Genomic DNA, 26643 nt, shown 5'->3' with positions numbered 1-26643 from the left:
ATAACTGCAAGTGTAAAAACAATAGTCCCTGGCTGCAACAAAGGACGCGGACTCGCTAGCAGTGGAAGGAGCTGTAGAAACAGACATCCCTGACTCCTTCTTCTTCTCTTTGGCGATGCGCTTCCTGCACTCAGTGATATAGTGGCCAGGCTTCTTGCAGTAATGGCATTTTCCTTTCTTGGCTTGCGTGCCCCCCTGTTTCTGAATTGTCTGTGAAGTGTTACTACTACCAGAACTCTGCGAAGCATTTTTCCCTTGGCTGTTTTTACCCTTCTGCCTTGACATAAAAGCCTGCTCAGAGGCTATACCATCCACACCACTGTTCCGTCTAGTTTGCTCCTCCTCTAGAAGCAAACTGACAAGCTGAATGAAAGTGATGGGCTCTTTCGAAATCCTCATAGTGAGGTTCAAGGCAGTATGAAAAGCCAAGTAAGAGGGAGGCAGTGAATTCAATGTCGTAGAAATCAGCTGCGCATCTGAGTAGTACTCATCCACATTCATGAGTTGCTCCCGCAAGTCCTGAATTTTGTTGAGATGATCCTGCATAGAATCACCCTCATTCATCTTTAGAGTCTCTAGCTCTTTCTTCAAGAAAGAGATGCGAGTCTCATTCTTTCCTGCAAACATCTGCTCCAATGTCAACCAAGCTTCTTGTGAAGAAGCTGCTGAACGAATATGAGGAATGATAGAACGCTGAACTGCCAATGCAATCAGCGACATAGCCTGTGCATCCCGTGTATCCCAAGCTTTCTGAGCTGCAGTTCTTGGGGGAAGTGGCTGAGCGGGCTGAGGTGGAGGGGGCTGAGGTTGCCCTCTTGCACGTCCTCCTGGAGGAGGAGTAGCGGGAGCCACAACTCCCGGTCGTGCTTCCTCTCCACTGACATAATCCCACAAATTTTTGGCCACTAATACATTCTTCATCATGAAAGACCAAAGGGAATAATTGTTCCCATCCAATCGGTCTTCCTTGGACACATAGGTGAATACATCTCCTCCCTGATTTGCCATTATTTCCCAAAAGGCAATAGAGCAATGTCAATGCAGTACGGGCTGGAAATCTGCAAATTTCCAGAAATTGCAGCAAACACAAGTCTGCAATTAATGTGCAAAGGGTACTCTTTCAAAAAAAAAAACTGTCACTGATGCACGCTTCCCAAGGTGCAATTAGTGCTCAGCAGCACTAAAACATCAAAAGCCCCAAAATTTTCTGCCCAAAATTTCTGTCACAAATGTCTGTTACAAAAGCCCCAAAATGTGCATTCAATGTGTCACTGACTGACACAGCACGTTTCCCAATGCTGAAAACTGAACCTGCTGCTGCTGCACGAATCCCTGTGTGGAAATAAAAAATGCAGAAATGTTACCTCTGCAGGTCGAAGACGGGCATGGATCCCGAGACTAGCACGAATCTCGAGGTGGCGCGTCAGAGGCGGCGGCGCCTTAGGGTACTGCACAAATGGCGGACTCCACGGGAGGTGGCGCTGACTGAGCTGGCGCCTGCCGGAAGCAGAGTGCAGAGGCGACGGCCCTGCACAGGTGGCGTGTAGGTACAGGCGTGCAGGTCCAGGGGCGCAGCAGGCGACAGAGGCGGCGTCAGGCGGAGCAGGTGGCGGGCGCACTTGTCAGGTGGTGTGTCAGACGGAGCTGCGCACAGGTGGCAGCGACCTCTGTAGGTGGCGCGCAGCTGGCGGAGTTCGCGGGGGCTGCAGGCGAAGGTACAGGCTGCACGTACTGTACCAGACAGGTACTGACCAGCTGTACCAGACAGGTACCGATGAGCTGTACCAGACAGGTACCGACGAGCTGTCAGTGCTGACGCAAGTCCTCGGGAACCGAACAGAGCTGCTGACCAGCTCTGATACCAAATGTTAGATGGGAGAGGATCGAGGTGCAGCTGAAGTGCAGTAGACAGTGTGAGAGTGAGAGACAGAGTTGAGCACGATACCCAATGCAATAGTACTGAATAGAGTGTTAACTGAAAGTACAAATGATAACCCTTATACCTTAGGGTTATAAGGGGCTGTTCACACCCGAACACAGTAAGTGCCCGTAAGTGTGCACCACAAGCACATACAAAATAGTACACATAATCTGGGGGAAAAAACCTCTCCTACCGAGAGTAAAAAGTGCCCCAGTGTCCTAGTGATCACCCGCACACTCCCATATGAGCGTAGGCGTAAGTAAGGCGTGTGAGATACCCAACACTTTGTTTTGCTGTGGGTCTTTTGGCGGGGTTCATGAGTGAACCCCAACAGGTGCATTGGCACGTTGCCTTGAGGATTCTTCGGTATTTGCGGGGGACCTCTGACTTAGGGATTTCTTATCCTGCAGGTATAGATTTTTCAAATCTTGTTCTTGCAGGATGGAGCAACTCAGATTGGGTTGGTGATGTGGACCACCAGCGGTCTACTACAGGCTATTGTTTTACCTTGGGTTCAGGTGTAATCTCATGGAGTAGCAAGAAGCAGCCCACGGTAGCCCTTTCGTCTACTGAGGCGGAGTATCGGCTCGCGTCTTCCACCACGTGTGAGGTTGTGTGGCTTCGGAGATTGTTGGAGGAGCTTGGCTGCCCCGAGACTCGTCGTACTCTTCTGCGGTGCGACAATAAGAGTTGCATTGCCTTGGTACGGAATCTTGTATTCCATGCTTGGACGAAGCACATTGAGATCCAGTACCACTTCATTCGGGAGAAGCTTCTGGATGGGACCATTGATGTGGAGTACTGCAAGATGGAGGATAATCTTGCAGATTTGTTCACGAAGGCGCTTCTCCAAGCTTTTCTTTGGAGACATGCCAGATCCCTCAGTCTTTTGACCTGTCCAAGCTCTGAGAGGGGGTGTTAGAGATGTCATTTCCTAGAGAGTGCAGCAGGCAGGCCACGTCAGCAGCCATGTCATCGCCACGTAAGCAGGCCACATCATCGCCACGTATGCAGCCATGTCAGCAGTCTAGGCAGGTGCCACGTGGCAGCCTGCAGTCGGCCAGGCTGCGCAGTCGGCTGTTGCATTCTTCACTGCAGATTTTCTGCGTTTCACTGTCTCTCTCTCTCTCTCTCTCTCTCTCTCTGTGTGTGTGTGTTCACTCTCTCAGTCTTGGTCCCACGCTTCCGCATCGCTGCACTCTGACAGTAATCGTTGATTTTCCACAATTAATTATTGCTGGAAATTCACTTCTAGCGGCTGAGCTTGTGAGGGGGTGAGAGGATCGAGGTGCAGCTACGAGTACAGTAGACAGTGTGAGAGTGAGAGAGACAGAGTGAAGCACGACACCCAATAGAATAGACTGAAAGAGTGAAAGTACAAAGTACAACCCTTAAACCTTAGGGTTGTAGGGGGTGTTTACACCCGAACACGGTAAGTGCCTATAAGTGTGTAACATAAGCACATAGGCACATACGAAAATAAGACTATAAGTCTGGGGGAAAAAACCTCTCCTACCGAGAGTAAAAAGTGCCCCAGTGTCCTACTGATCACCGACACTCCCATATGAGCGTAGGCGTAAGTGAGGCATGAGTCAAATACCCAACAAACCCCCCTGGAGTGAAGAGTGATCAAGAGTATAAGGATCATCCGCCACCAAAGGATATCAAATTTAAAGCATCGCGAAATGCTTCAAATTTGTCACGAGGAAGAGCTGTGGTAAAGATGTCTGCCACATTACTGGTGGTAGGACAATAGACAAGGCTGATATCACCTGCATGTAGCCTCTCTCTGACAAAGTGATAATGGATCTCAATGTGTTTCGTGCGGGCATGAAACACTGGGTTCCGTGCCATTGCAATGGCACTCTGACTGTCAGTGAACGCATTTAACTGTGGTAGTGAAAGTTGCCTTGTATTCAGCTTCACATGACAATGTGGCAACAGTGGATTGTTTCTTGCTAAGCCAAGAAATGCAAGAAGAGCCAATAAAGAAACAATATCCACTAGTGGAGTGACGTGTATCATAATCACTAGCCCAATCAGAATCACTGTAAGCATGTAACTGCAGTGGTCCCCCCTTGGCATAAAGCAACCCAAGAGATCGAGTACCCTGCAAGTAACGAAAAACACGCTTGACAGCTTGCCAATGTGACATACGTGGCTGATGCATATACCTGCTCAAAGCTGAAACTGCAAACTGTATGTTCGGCCTAGTGTTGCATAGGTAGATAAGACATCCAACTGCAGGAGCATATGTATGTATATCAAACAAATCACTGTCATCATGTAATGACAGTTTCAATCCAGGTTCCATGGGAGTACAAACTGGCTTGCAATCCTATAAGCCAAACTTCTCAAGAAGCTGCCCAATATACCTTGACTGTGATAGCCCAATACCTCGAGCATCATGTATGAACTGGATGCCCAAGTAGTAATGCAAAATTTCCAAGTCAGACATGTCAAAAGTTTACTGCAAATTTTGTTTGAATGCTGAAATCTGATCAGCATGTGTTCCAGTGAGCAAAAGGTCATCAACATAAAGACATATAATCAGCATAGATCCCCCTTCTTTACATACGTAAAGGGTAGACTCAGATGAGCTGTTGAGAAAACCCTGACCAAGCAAGAAAGCATCTATTTTTGCATATCAAGCTCTAGGAGCTTGTTTCAAACCATATAGTGCCTTTTTGAGCTTGCATACCAAATGTTTTGAGCCTTCAACCACAAAACCAATGGGCTGCTGTACATAAACTTCCTCCTGAAGTTCCCCATGTAAAAATGCAGTCTTGATATCCAGCTGATGCACTGTCCAACCATAATGTGCAGCCAAAGCAATCATAGACCTGATGGTCGTCATAGGGGAAGTAGGAGCAAATGTCTCCTCATAGTCAATGCCCTTTTTCTGTGCGTAGCCTTTAGCTACAAGCCGTGCCTTGTATTTATCAATGGATCCATCTGCTTTCCTTTTCAGTTTGTAGACCCATTTCGTTCCAATGGCTTTCTTCCCAAATGGCAAAGACACCAAATTCCAAGTTTGATTCTTAGTGATAGAATCTAATTCAGCTTGCATTGCTGCCATCCAATGCACACTGTGTTGTGCATCCTCAAAACATTCAGGCTCTTCATTATCAAAAGTACTTGCTGCCATAACAAATTCCATGGTATGTGCTGAATCATGCAAACGAGTTTGCCTTCTAGTATAACCAGCCATGGGTGCATCCAAAGGACTATCTTACATAGTCTGCAAATACCATCTAGGTAACTGTCTAGCTTCCTGACTGTGTGCAAGCTCTTACTGAATTTCAGTTTCAGCATTATGCTGAATATTCCGATCAGCCAATGGCTGAATTTCTGCACTTTCCATAGGAGCAGCTGGCTGAACATTAGGTTCATTTTCTGAAGCTCCAGTTGAATCACCAAAAGTAATGGGCAGCAGCCCTTCAAAAACATCACGGGCAGCCTGATATGTGTCCAAACCAGCCAAGGATAATTCTGATTTTTCATCAAAAACAACAACCCTGTTGACAAAAACCTTCTTTGTAACGGGATCATAGAGTCTGTAGCCTTTGCTCTCATTGCTATATCCCATAAAAATGCACTTAACAGCCTTGTTGTCCAACTTTTTTCTAAGTACCTGTGGAATATGGGTATAGGCAAGACACCCAAAGGTACGGAAGTGGCCAACAGAAGGTTTACGGCTGTTCCAAGCCTCAAAAGGTGTGATGGTCTTCAAGGCTTTGGTAGGGCATCTGTTCAAAATATGGCAAGCACACATGACTGCTTCCATCCAAAAACTATGAGGCAAGCTCTTTGCCTTCAGCATACATCTGGCCATCTCCATGAGTGATCGATTCTTCCTCTCTGCTACCCCATTCTGCTGTGGAGTATAGGCAGTAGTGTACTGATGGACTATGCCTTTCTGCTTCAAAAAAGAATTCAGCGAACGGAGAGTCTTAATTTTGCATCCAAATTGATTTTCAAAAAGTGCACTGAAAGCCAAAAATGCATCATACACTTCTGACTTTTTTTTCAAACAGTAGACCCAGCAAAAACTTGTAAAGTCATCAATGAATGTCACAAAATAGTAACAACCGCCCAATGACATTGTTTGCATAGGCCCACAAACATCTGAATGCACCAACTGCAATCTGGTTGTTGCTCTGAAAGCAACATCACAGGGAAATGAGAAACGATGCATTTTTTCCAAAATGCATCCCTCGGATAAGTGCTCAGGAGGTCTCTCCAAGAGAGGTAAGCCATCCAGTATCTGAGTACGCTGCAAAAGCATCAAGCTGCCAAAGTTTACATGCCCCAAACGAGCATGCCATAACTCCGCCTATATCATAGCAGGAGTAAGAGTGGATGTCAAGTATGCCGACTGATCTACTGAAAGAGCATCCAACTCAAATAAACCATGACACAAAGATCCTGTCAAGACCAAAGTCATGCGTTTTTTATCTCTAACCATGCAACAATCATCATCAAATGTGACGTGCAAACCACAACGTGCCAAAGAGGAAATAGATAGCAAATTCTTCTCGATCCCAGGCACAAACAAAGCATCCTGCAGGCGGAGAATAGAGCCATCAATGGCTGTGAGCTGAATCTTTCCAATACCACGAACAGGGTATGATGCATTATTGGCACACTGTACAGATTTCCCAACGGGAGGTGCACTAACTGAAGCAAAGCTCCAAAGTCAGCCATGCATCTCGTGAAGAAGATGCTGAACGAATGTGAGGGATGATGGACCGCTGAACTGCCAAAGCAATCAGCGACAAAGCCTGTGCATCTCGTGTATCCCAAGCTTTTTGAGCTGCAGTTCTTGGAGGAAGTGGCTGAGGTGGAGCGGGCTGAGGTCCCCGTTGTCTACGTGCCCCTTGAGGAGGAGGAGCCACTAATACATTCTTCATCATGAATGACCATAGCGAATAATTGTTTCCATCCAATCTGTCTTCCTTGGATACATAGGTAAATACATCACCTCCCTGATTTGCCATGATGACAAATTTCCAAAGACAAATGAGCAATGTCAAAGCAGTAAGGGCTGGAAATCTGCAAATTTCCAGAAATTGCAGCAAGCACACTTCTACAATTAATGTGCAAGGGTGTACTCTGTCAAGAACTGTCTTTAATGCACGCTTCCCAAGGTGCAAACAGTGCTTAGCAACACTGTATTGTCAAAATCCCCAAAATTTCTGTCACAAATACCCCAGAACGTGCATTCAATGTGTCTCTATCACAGACACAAGCACGTGTCCCAATGCAGAAAACTGATCCTGCTGCTGCACGAACTCCTGTGTTTGAAATAAAAAATGCAAAATGTTACCTCTGTAGAATGATTGCAGCTGACTGACGACAGGCACGGATCCCGAGGCAATGTCTGCGCACAGGAACAGGGCGCGCGCAGGGACTGGCGGCGTTTGAGGAGGCGGCAGCTGCAGCTGGCGGCGCCTGCAGGAGGCACGCTGGGCAGAGGGCACGCTGGGCAGAGGAGGCGGCGCCTGGACTGGCGGCATCTGCAGCAGGTGGCGCGCTGGTACAGAGGAGGTGGCGCTTGCAGCTGGCGGCGTCTGTAGGAGCAGCGTCAGCATGCAGGTACAGGGCGCGCTGGTACAGGTGGCACGCGCAGGCAGATGAGGCGGCGCCCAGGGCTGGTGGCGACCGCAGACCTGGCGACGGGAGCTGGCGGCTGGGGCAGAAGGCACAGTCGGGGGCTGCAGACTGCAGACAGGTGGCTGAGCTCAGAGCTGAGCTCTGATACCAAATGTGAGGGGGTGAGAGGATCGAGGTGCAGCTGAGAGTGCAGTAGACAGTGTGAGAGTGAGAGAGACAGAGTGAAGCACGACACCCAATAGAATAGACTGAAAGAGTGTGGAATGAAAGTACAAAGTATAACCCTTAAACCTTAGGGTTGTAGGGGGTGTTCACGCCCGAACACGGTAAGTGCCCATAAGTGTGTAACATAAGCACATAAGCACATACGAAAATAAGACTATAAGTATGGGGGAAAAAACCTCTCCTACCGAGAGTAAAAAGTGCCCCAGTGTCCTACTGATCACCGACACTCCCATATGAGCGTAGGCATAAGTGAGGCGTGAGTCAAATACCCAACAGAGCTATGCATGGGCAGGTGTGACACTTGGCAGAAGGAGAGGGAACATTGCATGCATGGTTGCTTCAGCCTGTAGGGAGCCAATCTGGGCTCGTTGAGGGTCAAAGAGAGAGCATCCAGGTTGAGAAGTGCTGATGGAGGTGAGCTGAAGGCTGTTAGAGCAGATTTTGCAGCGGACAACATCATTTAGGGGCTGCCCAACAGGAGACGATAGCATCTAGAGGGACCAGATCAGTGGGCGACATATTTTTCTTCCTCTGGATAGGAGGCTGCCACATTTTCACCTATCCTGGCAGCAGGTGACTGCTGTTGGAGCCCATGTCTGGCATCAAATTGCAGTTTCCTCTCTCTTCTTCTGTTCTTCTCTCGTCTCAGCAAACGTGAAGAAATTCAGCAGTATTTTACTGAAATTGAACCTGATAACTGCTGCAATTAGAGTTTTCCAGCAATCTTGGGAAGTGTGCCAAGAAACGCCAGGCTTATATGGTGGACTTTGCTGTAAATTAGAGAAATTGCAGCAGGTGTACAGAGGATTGCCCATCTACAATTGAAGTGGTCTTCATGCAAGTGTTGTTTTTGAAGACCCAAAATTTACCCAAATGTCCATGGAATCAAAGGGCAATTTGGGGATTTGTGTTGCTAGTCACTTGTGACAGCCCTAAGTTTCAAAATTTGTAGAGATACTGGCCAATCAATAGAGGAGGAGGGGATTTCGAGATAATCTTTTGAAATTGAGGTAAGCGCGACTCTTCTTGGGGATTGGAGTTCAATCTCTAGCTTCCATCCTTGATCTCGATGAGCAGCCACCTTACTCATGGCAGCATTTGCTCGTCATAGACACCATCATTGTTACCTTGGCCTGTCTTTTGGGCAAGCTATAGGTGCTTCAAGGAAAATAATGGCTGCTGCAATGATGGCAGTAAAGGCTGAGAGCTGGCAATGAAAGCTAGTTTACAGGTTTGATGTGCTGGTGATGAATGTATGGCTAATGTGGGATGATGAGTGGCTGCACAACTATGACTTTTTCAATTTGTTTGGGCTGCACAAGAGCCAAATAAAGGAGGGTTAATTTTGACTTAAGGACTTAAGATTTTATAGCTTAACACCCCCTCTCAGTCCTAAAAGGGAGCCCAAGGGGAAATGAAAAGGAACACTCTATGCCCTTTGATTATGCACCCCCAGACACTACTCACCCACCTACCCACCCTACCCACCCTACCCACCCACACACATACACTATGCAGCCCCCCACCCCCCCGGGTCTGGCCCTGCTTCCTGCCAAAAAAAAAAAAAACAAAAAAAAGGAAGGGAGAAAAAGAAAACAAACAACTAGTATTGCCCTGCCGCAAGCCCAGGACTTCTGTCCAACTGCTCCAAGGATACCAAATGCTGCTCCAGCATAAAAAATGCAGCAATTTCTAGCCCCTCTACTGCCCAGCCACTGCAGCACCCATCTTCATAAAAATTGCAGCATCCTACCCTCCAATATGCAAATTTTTGCCCCTGGACTGCTCACTCCATGTTAAATGCATCTCCCTCATCAAGACATAGGAGTTGCGGGTCCTTCTGCTTCTAGATCCTCTTCTTTGGGATCTGTTTGAGTATGACATGCTCATTCCGATGAATCATGTAATCGTGGATTCCTCTCTGAGCACCCATAGCCCCAGAACCTGAGCTTTGGAGACCTATGTGGACTTCTTTTGCTTCTACTTTGAGCCTACGCCCTACATTGCAGTTGGCTGCTCCACTCCTTAGCATCCATTCATGTTACCTTGCTTAAAATCCTTTTCATCATAATTTCTTTGAGCTTATGTGTTGTGTACTTTGCCTAGTTAGCCCTGGTGTTCTCACATATGATGGCAGTTCCTCACATAATGCCCCAACCATCTCATTTGTGAGAGCTTGTTTCTGGGGAAAAAGAGTTTGTTTTAGAGAAAGTGTTGTTGAGAGCATTGTAATTTACTCAAACTGATATTGTCGCATCTATTTTCTTGATCAAGAGCTTGGGGCACCAAATGAACCAAAATTCAACTTGAGCTTTCCAGAAAGGTCTGTAAGAGTCATTCTCTGTACAGGTTCTTTCATGATAAAATAGATTTTGTGTGCTCCCTTTGGGACTGAAATGTCTGAAGTAGTCCCAGGGTTCTTGGTATCAAACTTATAGACTTCATTAGCGAGTTGGTGTGTTAAAGTGGGTAGTTGGCTTGCATCAAGTAGGATGAGAAGTTACATTAAAAGGAGAAAACATTGATGGCGTGCTGTTTGTTTGCAAGTTGATTTCAATATAGCATTAAAAGATATGTTAATAAGATCTGCTTTTCAATATATTACAGGAATATGATGCTACAGAACTTGTGAAGCATTACAAGGGACCAAAGACAACAATTCTTATTGACCAGGTACGAAATTGCTCCTTAAGGTTTTCATATGTCATTGTAAACCAGATACAAGAAAAGGGGGACATATTCTAGGCTTTTGTTTGCTGCAGGTTGGGATTTATGTAAAGAATGTTTTCTTGATCCTAAAGAACATTAAACTATCATTCTCTTTTGTGCCTTTCAAATTCTTTAACATATTCTTTTCGTTCCAGCATATGATTTGGAATGATTGGAAGACATCTAATTTAAATGACATATGTACAAGTGTATACATTCCCCCCAGAAAGGATATGAACCAGAAGATAATTGTATACAAATTATAATATTGTGCCTATATTTATTTGGAAAAAATGATTTGCATATGTGGAGAAAGACAGCCAATGACATTTTTATTTAATGTTGAAAAAGTAGAATCGGCTGTCTTTTTCTTACCAGTATTTATGATTGTGGCAATGTATCATCAGTACATGTGGATGCCCTTGTATGCTAGTGATCTTAACATATTTAACATTTTAGTATTGGCATGAATGCTTCAATTTTTTTATTGTAGCAAAATTATTAGTAGAATTGTTGCTTACTGGAACAGTGAAGTCATGTTACTCAAAACTGCTTGCCGCTGGCTTCCTGCCGTGAACCCGTCAGCCCCGTCCTGCTTCCACAAGCGGATGGTTGCTGAAGGAGTGTGTCATACTCTGCTGGATCCTGATCGCGAGCAACCAGGCAAAAACGTGATGTTGGATGATGAAGGGGATGCTGATTGGTTGTGAGCAGGATGGGACATCCGAACACAGCTGTTTTGGGCTGTTGGAGAGGCTGGAGGCTGAAAAAGATGATGACAACAGCAGGTGCAGAGCTTGGGCAGGCAAAATGCAGCAGTAGCTGCAGTCATGATACAGGTAGCAATAGCAAGAAATATTAAAATGCAGCTGCTTGATGATGCTTAAGGGTAATTGATGGCAGCAAAATGTGTCACAATGTTTGGGCAGCAGTGTGAAAGTGCAGACCAGAAAAACACAGCAGCAAGGATGCCATTGGACTGGATGGCCCAAAATGCAAGGTTTTTAGCAAAGATTAGTAGTAAACACAAGCTGTGGAGGGTAGTGAGTGGCTGCCTTGATGACCAGTAGGGCGATGATGGCTGGAAATAGTCTGAATCTGCGATGGAGGGCTGAGAAGCAGATGCCTAATGGTAGAAGACAATGGTGTGTTGAGCTAAAAATGCATTAGGGTATGGGGGCTGATGGATTGACAGCCCCTTGTAACTTGACAAATCCCTCCCCAATAGAGTGATGATTTCTGTCGCGATTTGAGAAAGTTGATTGGTGGAATTTGAAAATGAAGGCCTGTGATTGGTTGGACAGCCTATAGCAATTTTGTGAAGGGTTGCCCATTGAGAAGCCATCAATTGCCATGAAAGAAATTTCCTAGCTTCCTCATGCATTTGCGAAGCTCATTTGATTACAAAATTCAGAGATGGCTTAGCACTAAGTTGTTTTGACAGGGCAATTTTTTGCTGATAATCCCCTGGCTCCCGTACCCTACAAACTGATTAGCTCTTTAAAACGACACCAAAACATGTAAATTATGAGAAGTTTCATTAAATGGTGCGTGGTCCTAGAGAGTTTGTGTCCTAGAGAGTTTCTACATCTATAAATAGATAGGCTGCCTGCCATTCAATCCATCCTTCTCTTGTAGGTTTTGGCCATCAGCCCTCTTCCACTAGCTGTCTAGCCCCCAACAACTGCTGCTACATGGTCTACAGCTGTCATTGAGCCTCCCACTACTACTGGTCATCAGTTTCGATCATCTTTAGGTGGTTACATTGCTTTGTTTACTAGTTTTAGCCCGAGAGACTGTTGCAGTCTGGTTTCTAGCATGCTGCCCTTCCATTTCCAGCATCGGCCTGATTTGCATTTGCATCTATAACATGTCTTTTTAGTGTTTTCATCTCATTCAAATTGACCTACAGAATTGAAGTGATTCTACTAGTGCAATTCTTGGTTTCAACCTTGAGAATAGCAGTCTAGGAGAGATGGGAGAGCAAAGAACATTGATAAATCGTTTGGTAGAGCTAGAACGCTTATCCAAGACTTGTGTCATTGCAACCCATACCCTACTCTGTGAGAAGGTGTGACATAAGAGTTGGTTTGATAAACATGTCAAACAACGAGACTTCGAGCAAGGTTCATCAGACTAGTAGTTATTGCATTTGGGATCTGTCTTCGGTGGATGATACATCGATACCTCCTTCGTCCCGCTCCCACAAGAGCCACCAGTTGTTGGATAGCTTTGCCCTTGAGCATTCTGTACATTCTCTCATTCATTTACAACATTGCTTCATTCACTTCAGAGTTCTCTTTCTTCTTTGTTTGTGTTTGTGTTTTTGCATTTTGCGTTTAGGGTTTGCATTTATTGCATTACTGTCTGAGTTATCGTGTTTCAGTTGTGTTCGCACGTTCTTCTGTGTTTTCTTTGTGCAAACCCCAATATATCCTCACATGGTATGAGAGCTGGTGCTCTTTTAAATTAAAAGAGCATCATGTGGCTATCATGGAGAGCTTGGTTTTATACGAGATACATGAATGACACATAATTAATTCACGATGGCTCAAATGACTCCATTTTTGCATTCTTTGATCCTTTCTACGGTAGCTTCTTCATTGGAGGCCCTAAGGAGACATTATGGTCTTAATTTGGAGAACAACACTCCTTCTACTAATCTTTCTTGAAGGGATCACTCATCAAGGCCCAACTTTTTTCATCTCATACTCCTTCATAAGGTGCATCTTAGTTGGAGTACTTTGTTAACGAGATTGATCGCCTCTTAGTTGAGGAAAGACTACCTATTGAGGACACAACCGAAAGTTCAAACTTTTCACAATGAAGCCTAGTGGTAGGTTTGTACAATCCATTTTTGTGTGAGTTTGATTTTGTCTATATTGCTCATTCTGTTATGTAGGAACCAATTGTAAGTCATCATGGAGACCTAGATTGGTACCGGTATGGTTTTGAAGAAAAGTCTGTGTTCAAAGATGTTCCACAAGGTAATCCTTCATTCTCTATTTCATTTGAGTATGAGTTTGATGCTTCCCATTCACCTTCATATTTTCCACCTTTCCTTCCCACGTTTACTTTACATTTAGATTCTTCTTCTTTCAATTTGGATCCTTACTTTAGACCTTTGATAGATTATTCAGTCTTAGTGCACATTGTCTTTGATGCACATCAAGGTTTTAGGCCATCACTAGACCTTTAACACTATGCCTTTCACACACCTACAAGTTTGTTACCGTGCTAATGAGTCACCTCCTTCTTTTGAAGGAAAGGAGTGGAAAGGAATCACCTCCACATTTAGACTCAATTTTACTTTCCACAATTGATACATGAGAATGAAGTTTAAGGAGATGGTGTCGGACCTTTCTACAGAAACCAATCATAAAAATGAGGATCGTATTCCATAGCAGCATAATGGTTTATGTTAGTTGGTCTGATGCCCACGTGTTATGTAAGTGAGAATATTTGTGAGGAATCTCCTGTTTTCAAGCGGCTAGCAATATGTAGCTCCTCTTCACATAGTACTCTATCCAAATATGGAAGTAGTAGCACATGATCTTTCAAAGGGGTCTTTTTGGGTGATGGCTAATACTCGGAAGGAAGTGGGTGCAGTGTAAGTGGGGTCATACTCAGTGGACTTGATGACTCGCCGTTGTTTCACGTTAGTCATTATCTGACAACTAAGTCGTTCCCACTGTGTACCTCGAGTGAACCACTTGTGAATGCATGTTTTGACGTAGCTAGCCTCTCTAGGTCGGCTATTTTTGTTTTTGAGGCTTCTACATGGCTATGCTTAAAATATGTGATTAATCGGCAGTGTATTGCTTGCTCTTTGCTAATTTGTGTGGCAATGAGTTCTTTGGCAAGAGAGGTGTGTTTGTTGAAGATGAATTCGTACTCTTCCCAAGAGCAAGGGAGGCCTCTTACTGTCGTCGCAGTGTCTTTATCTAACAAACCTAGGTCCAAGTAGTTATAGCTGCGAGCGAACAGGGTGAATGTATTGTCAAGACGGCGGATGTTGTTGACAATAATGTCACCTATATTGGCAGCCATGTCTGCTGCGAGTTCCACTATGGAAGGTTTGAAGTATGTGGGCAATAACTCAGCAGGAGGTTCTGGTTTAACATGACTCACCAACGATGTAGTTATACCTGACCTCGCTGGAGGATTTGCATGATTGTCATTCAATGTTGGTGCGCACTTGGAAGTAGTTGTGGTCATTGAGGACTATTCTTGTGGGGTAATTGGATTGGAAAGGGAGACAATTGTCGAGTCTTCTTGGGATGGAGAAGAAGCTGCCTTTAGGTCCTCGGACAGTTGATATATGTTCATGTAGCTTTCATTGATGTTGGTGTGAGGGTAGCGAGCTCTTGGTGCTTAGGTTTCCATTTGTGGGCAAATGGCAGTGAGGTTAATGATGCCGAGGTCGTCTAGCCCTTGACTGTGACATCATTGAATCGTTCCATTTGGGCACCGGATTAGATAACTTGCTGCATTGCTGGTTGTTATAGGGAAGCACAGTGGTCAGTTTTACACCAGTGTAACTATTAGCATGAGAATGAATTGTCTTCCCTTTGGTTTGTGCGGTTGTGAGAGTGATCATGGTGGGATTCTTTGGCAGCCATAGCCAATAGTTGCCTTCATAATACCCTTGTGCGCGCAGCAAGTTCTTGGAAACCCATTGCAGCTTTACATGTGTTTGTTTGCCATAGTGTCAACTTTTTGGTTGGGTTTTTTAATAGTGGATTTGAGACTTAGGTGGCCTTGAGATTGAAGTTTTGTAGGAAGAATACTTTGTGTCAGAACCACACTTGGTGTGGACGTTTTGACCAGTGGTTAGCTTGCTTACAGGTTTCTGTTTGGCTGTCTGAACTTGTTGCAAGTCATGTAGTATTTGTTTACCCCTCTCACTAGAGTTAGTGGCAGATGAAAACCTCGATGGTGGCACAGGCTTGGCTGAGGCTTGGGTGCCCTTACTAAAATCCATTATTATTTTGACATTTGTGAGAGTGAGGTGGATACGTTGGGTCACGTAGTCAACATTGCATTGACTTTGTTTCTTGAAGGTTCATCCCAACAATGTTTCTTGTCCCACTTCCTCAGTGTTTGGAAGCACATAAAAAATAATAGGAAGGCTTTTAGTCTAGACAGTGATTATGACTTTGCACTTTCCTAGTTGAGAGTATGGTTTTCCCCCATATGGATTAATTTTGGCGAAGTTAGGATCAACTGGGATTGCCGGTCCAGTCATCATACATGAGTATTGTTATTATCAACAACTTCGTCAATCAATGCATCAAGAACATGGCCTTATTGGGTTGTAACACGTAGCCGCAAGTAGGTTGGTGTAATGGTTTCCTCATCTTCAGGGTCGACTTCAGTAATTGATACTGCTTGTATGTTTATGGGTGGCATCAGCATAGGGGGCTTGTTCAGTGGTGGGTGCGTAGGTGGGTAGTATTTTTTAATGCGATCTCGGTTGAAGAAGCCTACTGGTTCTACTAGTATGGACCCTAAATGGTCCTAGTCCGTGGAACTTCATTTTTTGCTTGTGGCCCTTGATTTAATATAGTAACACTACGTCACCTTTTTCAAAGTCACGTTGTTTGACATGCTTGTCAAACCATGCCTTCCTTCGTGCCTTTTCATAGATGAGTATATCAGTGGTGATAAGTCATGTTTTAGATAATGTTTCCAACTGAAGTAAGTGTTTGATCCAAGCCTCTTGGCCTTTCCATCTCTCTTGCACAACTATCCATAGGCTCGGAACAAAGAATTCGACTGGTAAAATCGCCTCCATTCCATAGGTTAGTTTGAATGGCGTTTGTCCAGTAGCTGTTTTGTAGGTAGTGTGATATGTCCACAGGGCTGCCATTAGCTTATTGTCCCAATCACTTTGTGAAGGAGAGAGTTTTTGTCAGTTCATTGACCAAGATTTTGTTCGTTGCTTTAGCTTGACCATTGGCTTGGGGATAGTATGGTGATGACTTTCAATGGATAACCAAAAAGATGGACAATAGATGCTTAATGACCTTGTTAATGAAATGTGTGCCTTGATCGCTAACTAGTTTAATGGGGCAGCTAAACCTGGAGATGATTGGCTCCCAAAGAAACTTAGCAGTGGTCCTTGCATTGTTTCTCCTCGTTGCCCTTGCTTTAGTTCACTTTGTAAGGTAATCTGTGGCTACTATGATGTATTTTGCTTGGGAGTACTGAGCAGCAGGACTAATAGATCCAATGAAGTCGATGCTTCGTTTTTCAAATGGTTAGCGTGTCATTAGTAGCGTCGACTCCATTTTGTCCTTTCGTATGGGAACTTGTGTATGCTAGCTCTGATCACAGTGCTTAATAAACTTACCAGTATCATGGAACAGGGTAGGCCACCACAGTATCATTAGCCCAATAAGGTGTAAGGTTTGCCTTGTAAAGTTTCTTTTCGTCAGATATGTGATTTGCCATACAATGCTGCTTTTTCTTTAGTACCACCACTGAAAAATCAAATTCTAACAAGAGTAGCAAGCATCTGGCATGCATCTTGTTGCGCAAGGCTTGTTAACCAAATAAAGCAATGTCTGATGATCAACAAAGAAGGTGAATGGTGTAGCCAAGAGATAATGTCTAAACTTTTTAACCGCAAACACCATTGCCAATCCTTGTTACTCTATTGCAGAGTAGTTCATCTCTGCATTAGTGACCTATCTATTGGTGAACTCACTGGAAAATCCATGTTATGTTTACCAGGTTGGCACAACATTGCCTCCACAAAATTTTGAAGCATTTATGTGCACATGGAAAGTGGTGGATCCATCTGGATCTTTTAATGAGTGCATAGTTTAACACAAACCGCCAATAGTATCCAGTATGACCTAGGAAGCATTGAACTCCCTTGTAGTTTGTCAGAGGGGGAGGATCAACAATTATCTTCACTTTTGAGAAGTTCGTAGCAATTCCATTCCTTGATACGATGTGCCCTAAGATACAACTGTGTTTTACCCAAAATTGTCACTTCAAGGGGTTCAACGAGAGACTGCATTGTCTATACCATTCAAAGATTATGTGGAGTTTCTCCAAGTGTTCTTCCCAGTCGGTATGAACACAGAGGTCATCAATGAATACTTCTAACCATTTTCTTAGCATGTGTTTGAAGATCGCACACATGAGACGTTGGAAGGTGGTAGGGGTATTTGTCAGCCCAAATGGCATGACTATATAAGCAAACACCCTCCGTTTAGTGGCAAATGTTGTTTTGTGCCTGTGGTTTGGGTGGACTTGCACTTGATTATAGCCTAAAAACCCGTCTGGGAAGCTGTATGCCTCCTTTCCCACCACTCTCTCAAGCATGTGCTCGGTGTACAACAACAAATAGTTGTCTTTCTTAGTAGTTGCGTTGGCTTTTTTGTAGTTTATGCACACTTTGATCTTACGGTTCTTTTTGAGTACAATTAGAATGGGTGATATCTAGTTTGTGTGCTTGATATCATAAATGAATCCTGCGCGCCCAAAAGTTTATCAGTCTCTTCTTTCACAACATGAGAATGCTTTGGATTTATGGTGTAAGGCCTTTGTTTAACTGGTGTTGCATCAGGGACCATAGGGATGTTGTAGGTTACTATGCTTGTATCGATGTCTTTTAGCTCCTCTATGGACCATGTGAACACATTGGAGAATTTCTTTAAGAGACTAATGAGGTCAGTCTCTTCGATTGTTTGCTATGAATATTGGCCGGGGTTTTTACCTTTACCAACCAAGTTGACTTCCTTAACCTTGGTAGGTCCTTCGATGGGCTTGCTGGTTTGGCCTTGTTGTTTCACTCCCAATAACACCACTATTCTATCACCCTTTTTGAATTTCGTGAATCGTTTAGGTAGGTCCTGTGGTTTCCTTTGCTTTTTGGCATCCGTATCCTTAGTTTGCTTCCTCGCTTTCTCCTTTAGCCATCTGCGCCTCGGGTGGACTTAGAGGTCTCCCTTGGTGCGTTGGGTCCTAGGGGGTTTTAGAATCTCAGGATCACTATCAGAGGCTTATTTTAGAATCGGATTTGAATTCAGAGCCTTCGTTGGAAGGAGTCTCACTAGGTGGTCGCAACTCAGATGCTTATTCTATTTTATATATGGTTGTGAGTTAACCCTGCTTGCTCATAGTCAACCACATCTAGATGCTCTAGCTAGGTCCGGTCACAATCCACTTTCATAACCCCCTTTTCTATCCCGAAAGCATTAGTGCCTTTGGGCTTAGAGTCCATCATTATTTGCTCGATTGTCAGTCCATCAGTGTCAAAGTCTATGGTTTCCACTTCTTCCTCACTATCCTTGTTCCCAAAGTCACAATCCACGTATTCATCATCAGAATCCTCTCGTTTAGAAGATGTGTTTTCCACCAGTTCATTGTTTTGCAAGTTTCCATTGTCCCTTAGTAGAGCCCAATTGTATAGTAGGTTCAAATCGTGCACTCTAGTTCATTTCTACCTTGTCTCTTCCATGAGATCTCTAAGCGGTTGTAGATTGGTTGTAGGGTTGCAAGCTAGTTTTCTCGTCAGATACTCAAGGACCTTGTGTAGCTCTAATTTGTTTGTTGGAACATGATAGGTCATAGGCAACAGTTTTGCGTTCGAGCTTTGTGCCATCATACACAGAGGTATTGTAGGCAAGGCATTCCTTGGTGCATGGACTTTAGCCCCCTCATTGAAGGTGCTTGCCTTTACCATAGCCCTCTTGTAATCATCCTCGTCGTTAGAGAACAGCAAGTCAATGGTTGCAAGCACATGCATCCAATCCTGCTCATCCTCTGGACATGGAATATATTTGGTTAATGAACCATAGTTGGGGCTACTCTGTGATTCTCCCTTGAGCATGGTTGAGATGGCATCTAGGTCGATTGGTGAGGTCTTCCAAGTGTCCATCTCTACTCTGGCTACTACCTTTATGTTTCTAAAGGATATTAGTACGTTACCCTAGTCCTTTATTACACGGGCACTTATCCATGGTCTTCCTAATAAGGTATCGTAGTCCACTCCTATCATCACAATGAAATTTACTGAAAACTTTACTCCGGCTATCTTGATTGGCCAATCCTTTAGTACTCCAAACGGGCGAAGCTTCGTACCATTGGCCAAGGTCACATTGAAACTAGTAGTTTCAACAAGTGGACTTCTCCATGCTTGTAGCACTATATGGCTAAGAACGCTCACTCCTACTCGAGTGTCTACAATGCCCTTTTGTGTCGCGTCTCCCAATGCTATCACAGGTAGGATGGTGTGCATCTCGATCCCTTTCGAGAAAGCATTGATCTGCAGTGACCTTGTCACTGGAGATAGTGTCACACTGGGTATGTGAGTGTCATTATCTTCTTCGTTTGGTGGCACAGTTCTCTCTTGCCTCTCAACCCATGCCTTAAAAGTATTTCACAACCCCCCATTTTGCCTCATCAATTGCCCTAAAGGCAACGACACTTGCGTTGACACAACATTTGCTAGTAGTCGTGCATCAACCTTGTTGGTTGCATATTGTCTGGATGGTTCGGTTTCTATCCCTAGGTCTGCGGCAAGGTAGTTGGAAATGAGGTTCTTACCCTGGGCTAGTCACTGATCGTATGTAGGCTAGCGAGGAGGGCAGCTCTATACTAGATATCTCATGGGCTTTATGATCTAGTAAAGATTGTCCAATGTGTGCTCGAGCCTCTTCAACCCATCCCCTCACCTTCTCCATGATCTCCATTTGATGCCTTAGGTCGAGATACTCCCCTATCTTAGCACTCTTCTTCTTTGCCGTTTTTGGTGCAGATGTTTTGGATTCTGCATCAGGTACTTGCCTTCCCAATGTTAACGTTTTAGCGGTGTCACTCTTCAAATTAATCTTCCCTTCAACTCTCTTTTTCTTTTTCTTTTTATTCTTTTTGCCAATAGGCCCAGGTACTGACTCTTTGGCTTGCTTGGCTTGTGCCCTAGTCATCACATTAAGTGGTATAGGCGTTGCGTCATCATGAAGAGTCTCTATTTCAAATAGTCCTAAGGGAACTTATGGCATGTTGAGCCACTTGTTGATGCTTTTCTTCTAGGAAAACTCGCTTACAAGTGTGTTATGCCGCACTCAGGGCACCACAACTCGGCTTTGTCTTTGTTAGTCTGTTTTTTCAAGGCATGGAGAGGAAATGTGTCCAGGATGACCTCAATTCCAGCATGTCACTAGTTCTTGTGACTGCATTCCTCCAGACCCTTGTCCTCTTCCTCTACCCAATGTCATCACTGGGATGGGCCTATAGTCCATAAGAACCAGGTTTCTCTTCATCGTATGAGATGCAGGGGTTCACATAAGGCTCCTCCTCGAGTGGTTCTTCTACCTAATGCACCAGTGCATTGCTTTGTGGCAAAGTAATGATTGGTGTTGGGGGTCTAGGTATGCTGGTTGGATTAATGTCTGCCCTTGGTGCAACTGGCCTTTGCTCATTGGGCATTGGGAGAGCTAATGGAGCTACTCGACCAATTGGAATGTGCAATTCGTCAGATACTATGGCTGATAAGGTTGCTGGTATGGCAGGCGTCGAGGCAACCTGCAATGGATAGCTTCATGCCCATAGATAACCACACTCTTGTCTTTTTCCTATGTTTGAGATGTTGCTTGCTTGCTACGAATGGTGGACTTTTCACTATGGATAGTGATAATTCTTGTCGATTGTGTAGCTTTGCTGCTTCTTTCCTTCAGCAGATTGTCCACCCTTATGGCCTCATCGAATACATAAGCCAAAATATTTCGTCGAAAACTTGAGTTGCCAGCTAGAGCCTTATACAATTCTTCATTTTTCGTTGTATAGATATAGACATTCATTTTGTTATGTTTTGATGTATAGAAAGTAATACATCACAAACTTTGACAAGGAGATAGGTCAAACTGAGGCTAAACCTCATGCTTTACCACTACCATACATCCACAAACAATCATTATATTTTTCCTTATTTTTCCAAGGCGTATTTCTATTTTTCCCCTTATTTTTTTCATTTTCTTGAGTTATTTGGCAATAAAATATACTATTTTCTTATTTTTCTTGTTCCAATCACTTCAGCATACTAACATTCAATTTATCTTCCATTTTTTCCCCATGGGAACACCTTTTACACACCCGAACCGGAAAAACTATCATTTTGCCACTTCCAGGTGATAAATACTGTTGACACTGCTCTAGTCGTGGGTCTCTCAGGTTTTGGGATCTTCTTATAGAGACTTCTCACATGAGTGATGTAGTCTCAGATTTCCTATTTGTCTTATTGGCTCACATTCATGAGCTTGACGATTAGGTTATTAGAGTACCTAGCCTCCACGAAGTGCTTGAACAAATTATTGAGAGTATCGAACTTGTTCTTTTCTGTGTAACATAAATCTGATAAATACAAATTTATCTACTGATTTTGGACAATGCACACCCGATTGGCCCAAAATTGGCACCCCTTTCAGTATTTCTTTAGCTTTATTGAAAAAGAAGTTGATTTACAATGGGATTGTCCCAATCCCTTTCGGTATTTCAACTCCCCTTGCTGTGATGAATCACCAGCAAGTCTTCAATCTGATTTGCCCCTTGATTCGGGCAATCAATTGGCCTTCATCCGCTTTGATGTAGATGGAAAATACTCCAAATTCAATTACTTGCTGGTCTCTCCACTTGAATAGGCTAAAAATAGCTTCGGCCTTGTTGAATCCAAGACTTGGAGCTTCCAATTTTTGGCACACTTCCCAAGGCTGCTGCTAAACCCTAATTTTTGCTGCAAATTAGGGTTTACAACAGAGAAATCTGAAATTTCTCAGCCTCCAAGGGTCCAAATGCTGAGATTAGTGGAGCAAGGTTGTGAAATGGTTGGGAGATGAGAGAAAAAGCTGTAGAGAGAGAAAATTCAAAGTTTTGTTGCGAAGAATGACTAAAAATCAGTCAAATGCAACTGCTGTCTTGCCACAATAGCTTGTAGATGCAAAGAACTGAAGAAAATCAATCATTTATTATTGCTGCCCCATCTCAACAACTTGTAGATGCTGTCACTTGCTGTTGATTGGTCTTCTCTTGCCCTTGGCTGCCTCAGAAGGTCCTCCAATGGCTGCAAATCAGACTAGCAGCCTCTTCTCTCTCCCTCTCTTGTAGGCTGAATTTATAAAAATGCCTCTCTAGCCTCTAAAGACGTTTTTCAGTCTTGCATGGGCATTTTTGACAAGTGGCAACCTTCCCCAATGGTTTTTCCAGCATGTTTCATAATTAAATATTAATTTTCAGCCTTTAAATACTGAAAATTAATCTAATAATTATTTTGGTGCCCTGAAAAATAATCTGACTAGCTAATAATTAAATTGGCTAGGCAACTTCCATTCTCGAGTGTCTCTTGGCCATCTTTGACTATCAGATTGGCGTTAGGTACCATTAAACGCCACTTCTCTAGTGTCACCAACGTACACTTATGGCCAAATGAATGACCTAGGCCAACAACTGACACTTGATACTACCAAGTACCTGTGACTTATAGCAACTTTTGCCTTTGACATCCCATGATTTCTTTGGGTCCCGGGCTCGTAAATTTACTTTAGCCCCGGCTACACCTTATATGTGCAACATTTACTTAACCATGTGATTAAAAGTTAATCCACATGTTAAGTGAGGTTTCAAAAATACATGTCTTCATGACAGTTGAGATATTCTCTGTCTTGAGTCAATGTGGTATAGTGTTAGCACTTGCGAGTGCTTAAGCTTAGTTGCCTTGTGGCCCTCAATGGCTAAGTAGGCACTTCTTGTTCTCTCTTGTGTATGGTACTCCTTGTGAAGATCCGGATGTGTGCTGTGACCTCCCTCTTTCGGTACTCCTGCTACTCAAGTTCCTTTGGTTTGGTTCTATCCTTGTTCTCGTTGTAATCTTCCTTATTCGGTTGCGGGGTCTTAGGTTAAGGATGAACACATTCTCAATGACTCTATGGTCTCACAAGGCCTAGGAGGTCCTTGATAATTCCCATGTTATGGTCATTGAAAAGGTATGTCCTTTTTGTGGTCGGTTTCTTGTTAGTTACAATGTTCTTCTGTCCAAGGGGTGCAAGCAATCCTCAAGACAAAATAAAGACTTCCAATGATCTTCACGTCTAGGCTAAGCACTTTTCTTTTGCATTAGGTTGCGGTTTGTTGCTTAAGGTGAATGTAACTATCTTCATTCTTTGCGTCTAATGCACTTTGTATTGATTGTGATGGTTTCGAGGTAGCTGGCACATTGAATACTCTTATTGAGCATCCAAAATTTGGTGAAATGTTGAATGGTCCTTCAAAGATAAAGCATGAGAAGCAGCATTCATGATCTAAGCAAGTCTATGAAGCTCATGGGAAGCAACCCCACTCTATACCTTTCAACGGATGGGCTCGAGGAATGCCAGGGGGCTCCATTGCAACATTCAGTCCATGGGCAAGTGCTAGTATGCATGCAAAAGGGATAATTTTCAGCATGATCAGTTTGGATGCCTACTATTCAGCACAGCCAGGTGCTTTAGGTGGTGGTTCTATGTTCCAAGCTGTAGCTGGTAATGCTCTAGGTAGTTTTGGAATGCAAGGGAACTAAGGTGCTGGTTCATCTTGGAAGGCAAAATGTGTTTGGTGGTATCCAACCTAGAATGCAACGTGAAATATGTTAGGTTAGGATTCAGCAACACGCACGCACTCACACACACTCCTAGGGAACAAGGGAACAACAAGAGAGGAGAGTTGCTGGAAGGTCACATGCATTATGTGAGAATGATAATGAAGGTACAATCCCTAAGGTACTAAATAACACACACACACACACACTCACTCACTCAAACTGAACAAGAAGAGAGAAGAGAGTTGCTGGATGGTTACATCCACTATGTGAGAATGATGATGAAAGTACAATCCCTAAGGTACTAAAGCACCGCACCCATTGATGGGTGTTCACGCGGGGAAAAGACCCTTCTCTAGTTATAAGGTAAAAAGTGCCAATGTTCATTCCAGAGCTACAGAGGAGCATGATAAGTGTAACGAACCCCCCTCGAGTGAATGATGTGAACTTGGAGGCTTCATTCTATGAGATATCTCTCCACTCATTCCATGTATACAATATGATCATCTGTAGGGTCATTGCGCTACTCACACATTATTGATGGCATGTGCATCTACCGAACATTAAAAGGACCACCTCGAATGGGGTCTGTATGAGGAGATTTATGTCACTCAGCCATTTGATTTTGTGCAGAATTGTCATGATGGAAAAGTCTGCCATATATAGAAGGCTTGCAAACAGTAGGTATGAAAAGATACTCTCTTACTCGATTGATCTTGGTTTTCAGAAGAGTTGGAGAAATAGCACCCTCTACAAAAAAATGATGACAGGATTTTGTCATCCTTGTTTTGTACTTTTAAGTTCATAGCATGCATTTGCCATTGGACAGTTACTTTCAGTGATATTCAGTTTAAGGACAAGAAAATGGTTTCTACACCTGTGGAAATTTGGATTTCAGGTTTTCTATTGAGGATGCAGGAGCCTTTCATGCCTCACTATATTAATAGGTAATTGGATCATGCAATGCAAGGCAAAATACTGTAGGCAGTCTTCCAGCTGGACAAATTCATGTGTCTTATTCTTACAACATTGGCAAGGGGTCAAATGTGTCTTCCATTTGCTTGAAATGTACTCAGACATTGGGGCTGTTTTGCTTATGTGGCTCTACTACTGCTTTACATGCCTTTAGGGACATTGATCGGGTAGGTTGTTATGACACAAATGCCCACGAATTCACATAGCTTTCACAAGGCTTTGGGCTTACAACTCAAGCCTTTTGGATTGATGTGCCTCATCTCTATTCATGTTCTGTTGTGAGTGCACCCTATCATTGGGAACTTTTTGCCCATGAAGACCCATTTCGGTTGTAGGTTGTAACTTACGGTTTGCACACCCTATTCATTTTTTAAGTTTGGCCTTGAGGAAAGGCCCCATTTGGCCAAGTTTCATTTGTGTGGGGTGTGTGGGTGAGCGAATGTGCATGTGAGAAGGTGGGGGGGGGGGTGGTGGTGGTGGTTTGTGCTTCCAATGTATATACCGTGTCAAAAAAGTCAAGAGATACCATTGTATAAATTATTGCAAGATCAGTTCATCTCATTTTCTGTTTTTGCTTATGCAGGGGGATGCAGACAAGTTTTTACATGAAAAACAGTTGTTGCCTGATCATTTTGAAGAAGCTTGCAAACAGTATGAGATGCCATTGAAATTACGCATGCAACCTGGGTATGACCATTCTTATTTCTTCATTGCAACTTTTGTAGATGATCATATTCAGCATCATGCGAAGATGCACAAACTCTAGCTGAGGTGCTAGGAAGCTCCATGAATGTGGAAATTGAGATCATCCGAGTGTCACTTTATTGGAAGTTTTGAAAAGTTCGTGTAGGGCCGGTCAAGAAAGACTGACAAAGTATAAGATCAATAAAGAGTTACAAAAATGATGTAAGGTCAAGAAAGAGAGTCATTTGAGCAACTGTTATGGCTTCAAGCTGTCCAACAATGGGTGTTGCGTGTTCTGAGAAGTTCTTAATGCAAATATATATGATTTGGTAGTGTGACAGTCATAAAAGCTGCCCTTTTGTCATGTATACATGTTTCTGAGAAGTTCTTAATGCCAATGTATATGGTAGCATGACAGTCATAAAAGCTGGCCCTTCGTCATTTGGTGGATGAGGCGTCCTTTTGAAGTCATCCCACCCTCCAAGTGATAACGTGGAGCACATGGATTCATGGAGTCTTAAAGTCCAAGTGATATTGCACTGAAGTATATTTTTGGTTTCACACAGATAGGCACTTGAAGGAATTGCATTGGAATAGATTTTTGGTGCACAAGCCTACTAGCATGACAGAGAATTTGGCTTTGTGAAACTAAGTAATAGTATGTTACACAGTTGAAAAATTTCTTCATACCAGGAAGCTATTGTGCTAGTCATGAAAGGATATAATGAACATGCATATATGGAGTTGTATTTTTGCAAGAAATTTTGGCTGTTTCCATATATGGAGTTGCATCTGAGCAAGAAACTTGGGCTTTTTCCAAGTGGAGAAAAGTTATGGTAGTTTGAAAAATATCTCAAGATCGTCATTCTCACCATAAAAAAGCATTGCATAGTTGGCTAGCAGTGTTATTCCAACATATATGAAGTTTCAT

General features: G+C 43.6%; 1 protein-coding gene across 1 annotated transcript in view; it reads left to right on the top strand.

Annotated features, from left to right (window-relative positions):
- Window positions 1-26275, top strand: part of SFGH (S-formylglutathione hydrolase) — a 61981-nt gene extending 35706 nt beyond the window's left edge. Inside the window, exons 6-7 of the mRNA XM_087686655.1 lie at window positions 10370-10435; window positions 25612-26275. Coding sequence (XP_087542781.1) covers window positions 10370-10435; window positions 25612-25794 — 249 coding nt within the window. The 3' untranslated portion in view covers window positions 25795-26275. The remainder of the gene's footprint in view (window positions 1-10369; window positions 10436-25611) is intronic.
- Window positions 26276-26643: the final 368 nt, after the last annotated feature.

This window comes from Lygodium microphyllum, chromosome 10 (genome assembly GCF_053477565.2).
Source record: "Lygodium microphyllum isolate KBCC chromosome 10, Lygodium_microphyllum_v1.1.10, whole genome shotgun sequence".
Classification (NCBI taxonomy): domain Eukaryota; kingdom Viridiplantae; phylum Streptophyta; class Polypodiopsida; order Schizaeales; family Lygodiaceae; genus Lygodium; species Lygodium microphyllum.
The sequence above is the reverse complement of the archived record's forward strand: the minus strand, read 5'-3'. Positions and strand labels throughout refer to the sequence as shown.